The following is a 15599-nucleotide window of genomic DNA, read 5'->3' as shown; positions in this document are numbered from 1 at the left end:
TAATTCAGCTAGCCTATGAAATCATTGATGAGTCGGAGTTAGAATTTTCTTCCACAATGGAAAATCCAACGAAAAAAGGACTTTTAATCATACAGTGCCTTTTATGACCTCTGGAAGTTGCAAAAGAACTCTGCAGCCAAAGAGACTCATTTGAAATGCAGTTACTGCCATAGCATAGGGTGGCACGGCAGCTCAGTGGTTGGCACTGCTATCTCATGGTGCCAGGGAAACCGGGCTCAACTCCAGCCTCTGTCAACTGTCTGTGTGGAGCCTGCACATTCTCCCCTTGACTGCGTGGGTTTCTTTCCACAGTGCAGAGATGGTGCAGGCTAGGTGGATTGGCCATGGGGAATGCAGGTTCACAGGGAAATGGTAGGGGACGTGGATCTCTTTGGAGGGGTGGCGTTGACACAATGGGCCAAATGGTCTGCTACCACTGTAGGAATTCTATGACTCCATAGGAAAAGAGGCAGCCAATTTGCATTAAGCAAGTTCCCACAAACAGCAACAAGGTGTTGACCAAGGCATACATTTTGGCCTACAGCCAGGAAAATCTCACCAGCTCCAAGATCATAAGGGTGTTACAAATGTAAGGTTTGTGAGGCCATAGTATCTTTGCTTTAATTTTTTCTTTTAATTCAAGGTGAAAGAGAGCCTGGGGCCTCCCACTGGTAACTCTAGTGACAAGCCACCGAGACTTGGCTGTTATGAAGAACAAGGCATCCAGAGAGAGTCCTATTGAAATATTTAACATCTGAACACAAAGCACAGAAGCTGCTGGTCTTGTTATTTGCAGACTTGCTGTCTCAGGAATACGAGAGCGTGCCTGGGGGGGTGGGGGTCTTGCAACTCCAAAGAGGCGGTGGTTGTGGAAATGCAGAAAGCCAGACACTCAAGACTGAGGACAACTTTTGATGCACCCTCAATATTATAACTAAACCTTGGGGGGGGGTTCGGTTACCTCAATTGCTGAATGGCTTGTTTGTCATGCCAGCAGGATGGGTTCGACTCCTGCACTGGCTGCGTTTACCACAGAGGTAAACGCAGCCTCCTTCTCAACCTCTTCCCTCGCCTGAGGCACGGTGACTCTCAGGTTAAACCACCACCAGTCGTGTGTATCTAATGAGCGAGCAGCCCTATGGTCTGGTAAGACTATGGCAACTTTATCTTTTTGATATTACAACTCATCAGAAAAAAAAAGAGAAAAAGCCAATTTGACACTGGGTAACTTTGAGCTGGTTCAGAGATTAATTACAATTTTGTAGACATTGGAACATAACGTGTAAACACAGCAGTGTGCTTTGGGCTGTGTTGGAAATTGAAGGGTGGGGGGGGAGGTGCAAAATATCATGCCTGAAATGGAGTACAAAAACAGAAATTACTGGAAAAGCTCAGCAGGTCTGGCAGCATCCTTGGAGAGGAATCAAAGTTAACGTTTCTGGTCGAGTGACCCTTCCTCAGAACTCCTGAACCTGAAACGTTAACTCTGATTTCTCTCGACAGATGCTTTTCCAGTAATTTCTCTTCCTAGTTTCCAGCATCCGGAGTTCTGAAATTGGGTGCATCAGTTATATAGTAATGTTTAGCTGATCCTGCCTTTGGTGCATTTGTTACAGTATAATTCTTAAAATGAGAAATCTTGAGTTGTCCTTTGTAACAGAAATTCAAAGTTGTCAGTCTCTCCAGGGATCTGTATGAAGGATCAAAAAATGCAAGGTTTTCCCCAAAGATACCGTTCATATTGTACCCACTGCTCCCTGGTAACCTCCAGTGGCAACAGGCTCTTGCTTTCATCTGCATCTGATATGCATTCCTACCAAAAACAGAAAAGCAGTAGCTACCTTATCTCTTGCACTTGCTGAACCATCTCCTTTTGACCGTTAAGCAGCAATGCCAGTCTCTCGGAGCCACCGGTGTCCTATCAAACAAAGACACATCTAAGCAAAAGGCTTACTGACTCCGTCTCAGAAAGCAAGGTCCTAGTAAGTTATTTGGCAATTACTCTGCAGTACACAGGGATCTCGGTGACTTTGCTGACCAGGAATCTCTCCCACTCTTACCCCCACATGTGTCAGTACGATTTACAAGCTGATATTCAACCCATCAGGCTGTAATATGAGCAGATCTTGCTTGCTCGTCAAATCCTAGGGCAGGACTTGAACCTGGCTCAGAAGCAGGGAGACTACCCACTGTATCAAGAGATCTCCCTCCCACCCACCCCCACACATTCAGCATACTCATTATCACACTCAAGCATTTCAGATCAACTAAGACACAACCAACAATGCAAATTGTGTTCTTTAATCTATTCTATTTATTCGGACTGATGTACTTCCTCCCCTCCACCTCACACTCTAACTTGGTCTGTTTGATCTAATCTTTCCACAATAACTTTCACTGTCCTCCAACTATAGCTGAACAGAGATTATACCTTACTTCTATGTTTTAGCCAAAGTGAGGCATTTCTAATTTACAAAGAAGTATGTTGCCTTTGGTACTAAACACTGCATCTTCAGTCAGCCTTTGGCTCACTAAACAACTCCAGCAATAATGATCTGCACAGCCAGGCTATTGCTAAATAACTACTACAAATTATGGGGTACCACATATCGCTGTCACAGAATGGGAGGCACGGCGGCTAGCACAGCTGCCTCACAGCTCCAGGGTCCCAGGTTCAATCCCAACCTCAGGTGTCTGTGGGGAGTTTGCACACTCTCCCTGTGTCAACATAGGTTTCCTCCGGGTGCTTCAATTTCCTTCCACAGTCCAATAATGCCCAAGTTAGGGTGGATTAGCCATGGGATGTGCTGAATGACCTGCTTCTACACTGTAAGAATTCGATGATCCTAAGATAAATTAGAGAAAACAGCCCACCCTTAAAACACATGAGTCTTCAATACCCACTGGAAGTGAAGGCAGCAATTAGACTCCAATGTGCAATGCCCCTTTAAGACCCCATAGCCAAGTGCGAGCAATGTCCCTTTAAAGTCTCACAGCTCAATGTATGCAACGTCCCTTTTAATCCTTCACAACCCAATACTAACAATGTCCTTTGAAGAACTTGAGCTATTCTGAAGAGGATGAAATTTAAACATTATAAGAGGGAGGATGAGGTTTAGACCAATCTGTCCTCTGAAGGTATTGCACCACTGGATATGATCATGGCTGATAGGCCATCTGAACACCACCCCTTCATTTCCCTTTTTATCCAAAACCCAAATGACCTCTCTCGAAAACGTGAGAGAAGCAACTCCTTATAAAAGGTAAATAAACCCGGACATATTAACTCCATCAGAAAGTTACTCTACATCAACCGCAATAGGATCCCCAGACAGACAGTCAGTCATTCACCCATTCACCCCACCTCCTGGTTTAAAATAGTGAGGGTCAATGCAACACCTTCACTCTCACTGAGATAGCCTCACTGTGGAGAGGAGAGGTGAAAACTATGGCTCTGCAGCCCAGCTCTGTTCATGTTGCCCACTGCAATGAGCTGCCACAACACTGCCACAGAGTGGGGGGTGAAGTGGAGCCGTAACCGAGGTTCAAACTGAAGTGATGAGGTCGTGAAACCCACTGGATCCAAACTGCATCTTTCCCAGGGAATCATTATTCTTGGACAGAGTGGTTGAATGCAGAAAAAACAATTTTCTCTTGACTTTAACACAATTACAATAAATGTGGATTGTGTGTGCGCGCGCACACATCAGGTCAGATAATACTCAGTCACTCCACTCGTAAATTATTGTAATTCCAGTAATCCCCAAGACAAAGCCTCTTAGAGTGAGGTCTGCAGGGATATACAGACAAGATAGAATATTCCGGATTATCTCTTAGAAAAGGGCACTGGTTGGCTCGCACATTTGTGGTATAATTACATGAATCAAATAAAGAGAATCTCAAAGCATAACAATGGAAGATGTAAAGCCATTCTTTAATATATAAAAGATTTAAGTGAATTGTTTACTCAATAGTCTGGAATTTAAAATCTTCTTTCCTTGTTCTGGAGTATTTAATTAAAGTGATTGCCTCAAAAATAACTCGAAAGCAGGATTAAAGGCAATAGAAGCCTTTTCATTGTTTCAAAGTGTTATGGAATTCAATACTATTTTCCCAAGTTTCTAATCATTTTACGCACCGTTTAAAATGGCAGATTTAGTGAGAGGGTGTTCCCTGTGGAATACTCACTGTCATGTTTTCAAGTGGGTACTCTTAAGTGTCAAGGTAGAGTCTCAATTGTACTAACAGTGCATCTACATGTCAAGGCACAAATTACATATCCATCAAAAAGCCTCAAGAAACCTAACATTCCTAATTTTCAGTTTGCTGTACACATCTTTAAGGAATTCCCTCTTTAAATCTCTCTCTTCCTTAAAGTGATCTGTGAAATGGAACTGTTTGATACAAATTTAGGTCACTTATTCTAATACCTCCTTAAGTGGTTGTTGTTAAATTCTGTCTGATTATGAAGCTTTGGGATATTTGGCGATGTTAAAAGGTGCTATATAAAGATACAGTGTCATTAAAGAAATTAGATTCTCCCCTCACAGGAATACTGCTTAGCAGCTATAGTCCCTTGACTGAGTGATCAATCAATACTGTGAAGCTTATCAAGTCAACAAAAAACTGATAAGAAAACATGAAATAAAACAGGATAAAACTCTCTCCCCCTATAAATGCAATGTTTTCAGCATTTCTTTTTCTTAATTTCAGATTTTCCAGCTTTCAGCATTTTGATCAAAGAAACAACATACTTTGTTTTGTTGGCGAACTGAAATGTATAATTAGGCAGCCAGGGTGGGGGTTAACAAACAGAAAATCGATCTCACTGCCGATGTTTTGGTGCCTACAGGGATTTGTCACGAACCCAGCTGCTCCACAAAAGAGCGGATCATTGCAGAACTCCCTATGGAGTCGGGCCGATAACAGCATAAAAGAACAGAGGGAATGCAGCCAAGTGTCTTTGCAACGCAAGTACCAATCACACGTAACTCAGCAATAAAACTTCCTTTATACATCAGCTAAGTTTAAAAATGTGTATCATTACATAAACTGTGTAACATATAAAAAATGCTTTTTAAAAATATAAGTTTGGGTTTCTAGTTTTTGAGTTAGTAACCAGTGTGTATTCTGTATGCCTGAAGTTAACAATGAACTTCGAAGTGTTTCTGTGATTCCATTTAAAACAGCTTTCGAGAGCTTTAGGGTATAAGGGTTTGTGTGCACCATGAATGGACTTTTCTTCATTTTAGATTGTTTCACATTGCAGCAAGGGTTAAAAAAACAAAATGGTGCTTCAATGCTTTTTAAGAGGCTTTCTTTTTAAGCTTAAAGGAAACGCTAGTTTAGACAGAGGTGCTTTGATTATAGTTTTTATTTCTGGTTTAGTTATTACTTGGAATAAGATAGTTGTATAGACTGGTGCTTCTGAAAGCGAAGGATTATATATAGTGAACTGGATTATCTTAATGTGAAGAGTTAATGTTCGTCCAGATCAGAAGTATTAGGATAAAAAACTCTGAAGTTACTTAAAGCTGAGTACATTTAAGTTCAGGTGTAAGAGCTCCAGGCAGAAGCTATCTGCAGTTCCAGTATAAAAACTGATCACAAGTTATGTAAACCTACTGAGGGGTGTGAGACACAAGGACTTTGGTGTAACTAAACAAGTATTTCACGTCAGTGTTTACTGTGGAGAAGAACAAGGAACTTAGAGAAATAATTAGTGATGACTTGAAAAGAGTTCATATTACAGAAGAGGTTCTGATTAACTTAAAATGCAGAAAGGTAGATAAATCCATGGGACCCAATCAGGTGTAACCCAGACCTTTGTGGGAAGCTAGGGAAGAGACTGGTGGGCCCTTTAATGAGATATTTGTATCATTGACAGCCAAGGGTGAGGTGCCGGAACACTGGAGTTGGCTAATGTGGTGCCATTATTTAAGAAAGGTGGTAAAGAAAAGTCAGGGAACTATAGACCAATCAGCCTTAGGTTAGTGGTGGGTAAATTGTTGGTGGGGATTCTGAGGGACACAATGTATATGCATTTGGAAAGGTAAGGACAGATTAGGGATAGTCACCATGGCTTTGTGCATAGAAAATCATGTCTGACTAACTTGACTGAGTTTTTTTTGAGGTGGTGATGAAGATTAATGAGGTAGAAAAGTTGGCATTGTCTATATGGACTTCAGCAAAGCATTTGGCAAAATTCCACATTGTAGATTGGTTAGTAAGGTTTGGGCCCATGAGACCCAGGAGAACTAGCCAATCGGATACAAAATTTGCTTGAAGGTAGGCGACAGAGGGTGGTGATAGAGAGTTGTTTTTTGGACTGGAGGCTCGTAACCAACGGTGTGCCACAGGGATCAGTGCTGGGCACATTGCTTTCTGTCATTTACATCAATGATTTGTATGTAAATGTAGGAGGTATGGTTACTAAGTTTGCAGATGACACCGAAATAGATGGTGTAGTGGACAGCAAAGAAGATTATCTCCGGGTAGAACGGGACTTTGATCAGTTGGGTCAATGGGCTGATGAGCGGCAGATGGAATTTGACTTGGATAAACGTGAGATGTTGATTATTGGTAAGGCAAACCAGGGCAGGACATACACAGGACTTAGGGCTCTGGGGAGTGTTGCCCAACCAAGAGACCTAGGGGCAGAGGTGGATAATCCTAGAAAGTGGAGTTACAGGTAGACAGAGCAATGAAGCACTACTCTGGCACACTTTGCCTTCATTGGTCAGAACACTGAGTCCAGGCGTTGGGAGGTCATGTTGAGGCTGTACCGGGCATGGGCGAGTCACTTTTAGAATACTGCACACAATTCTGGTCACCCTTCTATAGGAAAGATGTTGTTAAACTTGAGGCGGTGCAGAAAAGATTTACAAGGAGGTTGCCGGGACTGGAGGGTTCGAGCTGTAGGGAGAGGCTGAATAGACTGGGGTTTTATCCCTGGAACATCAGATGCTGAGGGGTGACCTTATAGAGGTTTATGAAATCATGAGGGACATGGATAAGGGTGAACAGCAAGGCCTTTTCCCCAGGGTAATGGAGTCCAAAACTACAGGCCATAGATTTAAAGGTGAGTGGGGAAAGATTTAAAAGGGACCTATGGGGTAACATTTTCACGGAGAGGGTGATGCATGTATGGAATGAGTTGCCAGAGGAAGTGGTGGAGCCTTAGACAATTCCATTTACAAGGCACCTGGATAGGTAGAGCAAGACATGTAGCCGAGAGGTAGTGTTGTTGAGGAGCTGCCTGTGCAGCTGACAATGGTGGAGTGAATAAAGACACAGTGCACATGGAGTCACAAGTGGAGGAAGCCTTGGGGAGATTGCAGCTTTATGGAGGGGTGAGATTGTGCAGTGGGTTAAAACAAGGACAAGTTGAGTCAAATTGAGGTCTGGCTGTTTAGGGTGCTCATGCAAGTGAACGAGGACACCAACAATAAGTGAACAGAACTCTGCACGCATTCGGATACGGGAAGCTATGTTTTGAATGGGCATCAGTTAATGGAAGGTTCAGGAGAGCTTTGGGATCATCAAACCCAGAGGCAACAGAAGAATGGATAAGCTCAAAGCTACAGGTGAACTGAGCCCAAGCTTAATAGTTATTGAGCTGAACTTTACTTCAGTGATTTTTAACAAGCATCCACTTGTTGGTAAATCATTGGTGCAAAAGGTAGCACATATTGTCACATGGGCAGAAATGGGTGGTCTCTGGACCGGCTGAATCTCTGCTGGCCATGCCTTGGGTGAAGGGAGGAAGATGACACTGTTTGAAGGAAGATTGCCTCGTGACTTGCCTGCTCTGGATGTCCTCCTGCTGTGGTGGTCCGCTCGTCCTTGCCCATCCTGCTCAGGTAATCCGAGTGCCGCCTCTGTTCCGTAAACGCAGCGTCCAACCTCTCTCGAAGTTTCTCCAACTCCTCGTGGATCATCCGCTGCCCTCCGGCGATCATCTGAAACTCCCTCTGACCCTCCGTCTCAAACGCCTCTTCGTCTAAAAACCAATGGGATGATTTAAAGAAACGACGCACAGCCAATTGAAACCTTCGCTTTACCCGCCCCCCCCCCCCAACACACACAGACACACACTATTTGCCCAAACACAGCATTTGCTAACATTCAGGAAGAATACAAACTGGATGGAGGATAAGCTTCCTTTCTGACTGCCAGAAGAGGTGTTGATTTTCTGTTTGGCATTGTTGTAAGATAAATGAGTTATTCATTGAAGTACTACTTAAATAAACATTTTTAAAGCGAAGATAGATTTTTTTTTGAACAGTAAAGGAATTAAGGGTTATGGTGAATGGGTGGGTAAGTGGAGCGGAGTCCACACAAACATCAGCCACAATCTTACTGAATGCCAGAGCAGGCTCCAAAGGGTCAGACGGCCTCCTCCTGCTCCTAGTTCTTATGTTATGAATTCCTACAGTACAGATAGGGGCTGTGTGGTCCATGGAGTCTGCACCGAACCTCTGAAGAGCATCCTACCCAGAGTGGGGATGGTACGGACCTGGGCAGGATCTGGTGGTACCATTTCTCCAGGAAAAGGATGTCCTTCCTTTGGACCAACTCCTTCCATCAGGATGCCCAATCCCTTTCCCAGGTATCTTGGCACCATGTCAAGCACTGAACTGGACAGCTTCACAGTGCTGGGCACGTGCTCATTCAGCGATCTTTTAAAGATAGTGCCATTACCAAGTGGTGGTCTTTTCATTCAAGTGTGCAGTTAATGAGTTAAACAGTAAGAAATCTCACTAGGGCTTGAAAACTACAAACCTGACAACTTGCAGTTAACCAGGAAAAATGAATTCAGCCCACATTCGCTGCTCTTTTAACCAGTTATCAACCACAGCAACTCCAATAGTTTTAAACTGCTTCAGATACTGAAGACAAAGTAACTGGTGTCTAGAAAATTAGGTGAGGCACACATTGAAAAGTTTAGATGGATATATTTGGGCGGCACGGTGGCACAGTGGTTAGCACTGCTGCCTCACAGCGCCAGAGACCCGGGTTCAATTCCCACCTCAGGCAACTGCCTGTGTGGAGTTTGCACATTCTCCCAGTGTCTGCGTGGGTTTCCTTCGGGTGCTCCGGTTTCCTCCCACAGTCCAAAGATGTGCAGGTTAGGTGAACTGGCCATGCTAAATTGCTCATAGTGTTAGGTAAAGGGCTAAATATAGGGGAATGGGTGGGTTGCTCTTCGGAGGGTCGGTGTGGACTTGTTGGGCCGAAAGGCCTGTTTCCACACTGTAGGGAACATAGAAGAGTACAGCACAGAACAGGCCCTTCAGCCCACGATGTTGTGCCAACCACTGATCCTCATGTATGCACCCTCAAATTTCTGTGACCATATTCAAGAATCTTTACCTAGGTACCTTTAGTATCTAAGGGGAATTGAAATGGGCACTGACTCGGAGGTCAGATCAGCCCTTGCGGGCCCAGTTATTTCAGTAAGCCACCCTGTTCTATACCAACATTTTCATCCTGAGCTTCCTTCATTTTCCATTTCAGTACTTCAGTCTTGAAAGCTCAAAATTGAGTTCACAATGTTAGAGCATAACCTCTATCTTCTATTTGCCAACCTCCCAACCATGCTTTGATTGTCTTGTTAACTTTATTCTCAACACAGACCAATTTTCTCCAATTTACACCTTTCATTTACATGCACTTTAAATCTCTATCCCTCCTTCACCATCATTAGTAGTCCCTTTGTTTTTTGCTCTGGGCAGCATTCCAATCTGTTGCAATTGCTTCTCGAATCCTATCCTTAATCCTGTACTCAGCTTTCAAATTCGACCTTCCAAAATGCATCACCTCGCATTTATCCAGGTTGAACTCCATCTGCCAACTCTCAGCCCATCTCTACAGCCTGTCAATGTCCCGCTGCAGCCTACAACAGCCCTCTATACTGTCAACGACACCTCCAACCTTTGTGTCGTCTGCAAACTTGCTGACCCATCCTTCAATCTCCTCATCCAAATCATTAATAAAAATTACAAAGAGTAGAGGCCCAAGGAACACCACTCACCACAGACTTCCAGGCAGAATATTTTCCTTCTACTACCACTTGCTGACTTCTGTTGGCCAGCCAATTCTGTATCCAGACAGCTAGGTTCCCCTGTATTCCATTCCTCCTGACCTTCTGAATGAGCCTACCATGGGGATCCTTATCAAATCTAATCTAATCTTTAAAGATGGATATATTTTCAGATGGATATGTCGTTAGAATTCCAAGAACCAGAATTCAGAACATGTCCTTCAATAAGATACAGGTCAAAAACATTTCTTCTGCAAGTAGCAGAAAGCACAGAGCAACTCCAGGTTTATTACAGAAGCAGGAGCAATCTCTCGACTCAGACAGAATCTTGAACACTGAACAAAGATGGTGAAAGATTGTGCCGAGCTTTCCAAGATTACCTGGTGTCTGCAACTCTGGGTGTTCTTTCTGAAATTCGTCTTTACGTTTCTCCAAGTCTTTCTCAAAGCGCTCATACTCCTTTTGATACTCCTCCTGCTCTACACTGGGGAGCTGGCTTGAAGGATCCTGGATGGGGCAACATAAACGATGGGTGAGCCAGAGAAAATTCTGAACCAATCACTACAATACCTGTGTGCACGCCAGTCAGGAATACAAAACAAGTCTTACAATTTACCAAAAACAAAATCGTACCCCTGTGTTTGCAGATTGGGTTACTGGCCTATACATTTCAAATCCCTCATAGCATAGAATAGAATCCCAACAGCGTGGAAACAGGCCATCCGGTCCATCAAGTCCACGCTGACCGTCCAAAGAGCATTCTACCCAGAACGCCACCCACCACCCTATCTGCATTTCCCATGGCTAATCCACACTACCTGCACACCCCTGGATGCTATGGGCAATTTAGCATGGCCAATTCACCTAACCTGCACATCTTTGGACTGTGGGAGGAAGCCGGAGCACCCAGATGAAACCCACACAGACACAGGGAGAACGTGCAAACTCCACACAGACAGTTGTCTGAGGCTGGAATTGAACCCGGATACTAGCGCTGTGCGCCATATGCAAACAAATGGGACCAGATTAGGTTAGGATATCTGGTTAGCATGGACGAGTTGGACCAAAGATGCTGTACATCTCTATGATTTTTTTCACATCCATCTATTCAACCACAACTCTGGTGTCCTTTCTGAAGTCACCCACTAACACTTAGTTTCTCTTCGACTGTAAAATGTTTGTGGATTTCGTTTCAAGTTTATAAAGGAACAAGATCAATGCAAGTTACTGTATAAGTTACAAAACTGAAAACTGTCATTACAATTCTGCACTGACAGCTTTTATTTCTGTGAAATACCATTCAATGGAATTCACAAGTCAGTTATGATGGCCACTGGGGCAGGAATGAACTGCAAAAGTGTTTTGTAGAAAACTCCTGGAAGATTACACGCCATCTGAGCTACACCGCCTTGAACGTTGCTGGCCACGTTTTCGGAGAGTGTTGCAATCGTTTGTTAAAACCACGTATTGCTGGGGGGGGCATGTTTCTACGTAACACAGGTCAAACAAAGGCTGGGCCCTTATGATTCCCACCATTGTTCCAGGCTCCGTCAAGCTGAATGTGAGAAAGGACAGAACATCATGGTCATCTGCAAGAGAAGATGAACAGAATTTACTAAGAGCAGGAGTAGGCCATTCGGCCCTTCAAGCCTGCTGTCATTCGTTGTAATCATCCAAATCAACAGCCTTTTACTGCTTTCTCCCATATCACAGAATCCCTACAGTACGGTAGCAGGCCATTTTTGGCCCATCGAGTCCACACCGACCCTCTGAAAAGTAACACACCCAGACCCACAACCTTACCCTATTCCAGTAACCCCATGTTTCCCGTGGCTAATCCACTCAGCTTGTACATCTTTGGACTGTGCAAGGAAACTGGAGGAAGCCCACACAGACACAGGGAGAATGTCTGTGTGGAGTTTGTACAGTCGTCCATGGCTGGAATCAAACCTGGGTCCGTAGTGCTGCGATACAGCGGTGCTAACCACTGAGCAACTGTGCTGCCCACTGCTTTGATCCCTTTAGCTCCAAACGCTAGATCCAATAATTCACTAGTGTCATGGGTGATCCTTTACCTCAATGCCGTATACCTACTTTCTCTCCATATCTTTGATGTCTTCAAGATATAAAAATGTATTTATCGAATATATTCAGTGATCTGACTTCCACAGCTTTCTGGGGGAGAGAATTCCTCATACCCTATATCCAGACACTGTGACCCCTGGTACCTGATTCCCCAACCAGGGAAACATCCTCCCTGCATCTTTCTGTCGAGCCCTGCTATATCCGCTCTAAACTCTAGTGAATACATGCCCAGTCAAACCCACTTTATCTGCAATGTTACCTAATGCAGAGAGGGAGTCACCAACACTGGCTCTGAAACAGAAAATCTCCACTCAGCATTGACCTTTCCTATAGTCATGTCCAGAGTCTCATTCCCCAAAGTAATCTTATTTTAAAGTTAATTAGAGACCTGACTTAGGTTTCAATCGATGCTACCTTTTAAAAAAAAAAATCACCAAATACAAAATATTTCTATAGTACGGACTGATGTCGCATCTTCAACAGTGTACAACATCCCATGACACTTCACTGAAAGTGTGATCAGGCAAAACATGTCACGGAGTCAGAGAGAGATATCAGAATAGATTCCATTGAAACAGACAGGATTCTTTAAGGGGCTTGACAGGATCAATGCTGAGAGGATGCTTCCCCTCCTACGAGAGCCTAAGACCAGCGGGTGTAGTCTCAGAATAAAAGGGCACCAATTTCAGACTGAGATGAGGAGGGTTAGGTGTCTTTGTGGTTGGGTGGGGACAGACAACCATGGGGGTGCAGAGTCCTTGTGTACATTTAAGGTTCAGACAGACAGATTCTTGATCAGTCGGGGAATCAAGGAAAATACAGGAAAGCAGATGTGAGGAATGTCAGACCAGCCACAATCCTAATGATTGATAGAATAGGCACGAAGGGTCGAATGGCCTACTTCTCCTGTTACAACACGGGGTAAACCTTCCTGCTTAACTTAAAGCCAGCAACACAGAAAAGATTTATCCCGTGCAGTAATCTGTAAACATTCGAGAGGCCAAGAACTATTTAAAGTTATATAATTAACAACTTTATTTCTTAAAGTATAACAGAGAATAATTAACTATTTACCATTCCTTACTCTAACCCATCTTTTACCGTCCCTTCTATATTACTAGTCCAATAAAACTCCCAATCCACATTTCTTATCTCAAGCTTTCATTCTACTATTCAGATCTTCCTAGTAATATAGAAGGGAAGTTAAAGATAGGTTAGAGAAAGGAATGGTCCCAAGGCATCAGATTATGTCATTTGCTTTTAAAGATTGCCAAATCAAACTGGATTGGAGTTTGATACTTTTCGGGGTATAATTTAAACTGGCCAAATTCAAAATTTGTTTTTGTCTCCAGGCAACGAGCTAATCGAGTTACTCGACCAAGTGTTACATTGTTGCCTTATTGAGAACATTTGGTGCTGTGACCGGTAGTTCTGCTGCTTTTAACTCTCAAAGTACACCCACATCTTCATAACGTCCTCAGATTTCTTATGGTCTTCCAACACACGCGATCAAAAGCGTGGTCCAAGGGGTTGGACACGCGATCAAAAGCGTGGTCCAAGGGGTTGGTTTATGGAGAAGCTTAAAGCAGGAGATGGATGGAGAGGTGAAGGTATCTCAGAGCTAGGACTGGAGGCAATTAAATGCATGCCTACTCACAGTGGAGAGAAGGAACTCGATGGAGGGTTGCTGTCAGAGACTAGGGCTGGAGGGCCGCACAGATCTCAAGAGTGCGGTTGAGCTGGGTAGGGTCATAAACGTTAAGAAACTTTTGACCAGGGGTATGAGAATTTTAAAATCCAGACATTGGTTCCTGGTCGGGCCAATCTTGGTTAGCAAGCACAGCTGAAAGATATTTTGTGCAAGTTATATGGGGAGATGGGTTTTGGAAGAGGTCAGGTTTACAGAGTAGGTGAACAGGAGAAAGTGAGGACTGCAGGTGGTGGAGATCAGAGCAGAGAGTTGGGTGCTGAAAAAGCACAGCAGGTCAGACAGCATCCAAGGAGCAGGAGAATTGACGTTTCGGGCATAAGCCCTTCATCAGGATTCCTTTTTGACGACGAGAGAAGGTGAACAGCCAGGTGGGGACTAGAATGGTAGCAAATGCCCAGGTAAAGGATGCAGCAGCAGACGGGTGGAGCTGGACAACGTTACGAAGGAGAGGAACCACAAGGGAATTCAAACTTCAACTCGTATGAAGGTGGAAAACAGCAACTAAAACTAAAGAACTGCAGATGCTGAAAATCCAAAAGAAAACACTGCTGGAGAAGCACAGCAGGTTTGGCAACATCTGTGGAGAAAAAGCAGAATTAACGTTTTGGGTCCAGGGACCCAAAGGGTTCTGAGCAAGGGCCACTGGATCTGCCGCATTAACCCTGCTTTCTCTCCACAGATGCTACTGAGGATTCAAAACAGTCAGCTTCAGCTGCAGCAAGCCTGGTCAGTTCAGTGAACCTTTAAGGGGCAACAGTTTTTAATTCCTTTTAACTAATTTTGTATTTATTCTGTAACCAATGACGCACAGTGATTTATTTTCCTGTTACAGTTTGAGTAATCGCAACTTTTGACCTGACCACTAGATGGAACTAAAACCACATGATACTGTATTATCAATTTATTGTTGTTAATCCATTCCATGTTCACCATACATTCGGAAGGAATCATAGAGATGAACAGCAGGGAAACAGACCCAGTGGTCCAACTCGTCCGTGCTGACCAGATATCCTAAATTAATAGAATGCCATTTGCCAGCATTTGGCCCATATCCCTCACAACCCTTCCTATTCATGCACCAATTCAGATGCCTTTTAAATGTTGTAATTGTACCAGCCTCCACCACTTCCTCGTTCCATACATGCACCACCCACTGCATGAAAAGGTTGCCCCTTAAGTCCCTTTTATATCTTTCCCCTCTCCCCATAAACCTATGCCCTCTAGTTCCGGACTCCACCACCCCAGGGAAGAGACTTTGTCTATTTACCCTTTCCATGCCCCTCATGATTTTATAAATTTCTATAAGGTCACCCCTCAGCCTCCGCTGCTCCAGTGAAAATAGCTCCAGCGAAAATAGCTCCAGCCTATTCAGCCTCTCCCAATAGCTCAAACCCTGCAACTCTGGCAACATCCTTGTAAATCTTTTCTGAACCCTTTCAAGTTTCACAACACGCTTACTACAGCAGGGAGACCAGAAAGAAATGCAATGAGGATGCCATTTGACTCAAACATGACAAGAAATATACCTTGCCCCACCTTCAACTATCGCAACAGATCGTGGAGATGTACAGCACAGAAACAGACCCTTCGGTCCAACCCATCCATGCCGACCAGATATCCCAATCCAATCTAGTCCCACCTGCCAGCATCCAGCCCATATACCTCCAAACCCTTCCTATTCATATACCCATCCAAATGCCTCTTAAATGTTGCAATTGTACCAGCCTTCACCACTTCCTTTGGCAGCTCATTCCATAC

General features: G+C 43.9%; 1 protein-coding gene across 1 annotated transcript in view; it reads right to left on the bottom strand.

Annotated features, from left to right (window-relative positions):
- Positions 1-15599, bottom strand: part of LOC122542490 (protein ERGIC-53-like) — a 72130-nt gene that overhangs the window by 39930 nt on the left and 16601 nt on the right. Inside the window, exons 7-10 of the mRNA XM_043680265.1 lie at positions 11579-11634; positions 10426-10552; positions 7806-8002; positions 1842-1918 (exon numbers count right to left, since the gene is read on the bottom strand). Coding sequence (XP_043536200.1) covers positions 1842-1918; positions 7806-8002; positions 10426-10552; positions 11579-11634 — 457 coding nt within the window. The remainder of the gene's footprint in view (positions 1-1841; positions 1919-7805; positions 8003-10425; positions 10553-11578; positions 11635-15599) is intronic.

This window comes from Chiloscyllium plagiosum, chromosome 40 (genome assembly GCF_004010195.1).
Source record: "Chiloscyllium plagiosum isolate BGI_BamShark_2017 chromosome 40, ASM401019v2, whole genome shotgun sequence".
Classification (NCBI taxonomy): domain Eukaryota; kingdom Metazoa; phylum Chordata; class Chondrichthyes; order Orectolobiformes; family Hemiscylliidae; genus Chiloscyllium; species Chiloscyllium plagiosum.
Note: the sequence above shows the minus strand (reverse complement) of the source record. Positions and strands in the feature narration are given on the sequence as shown.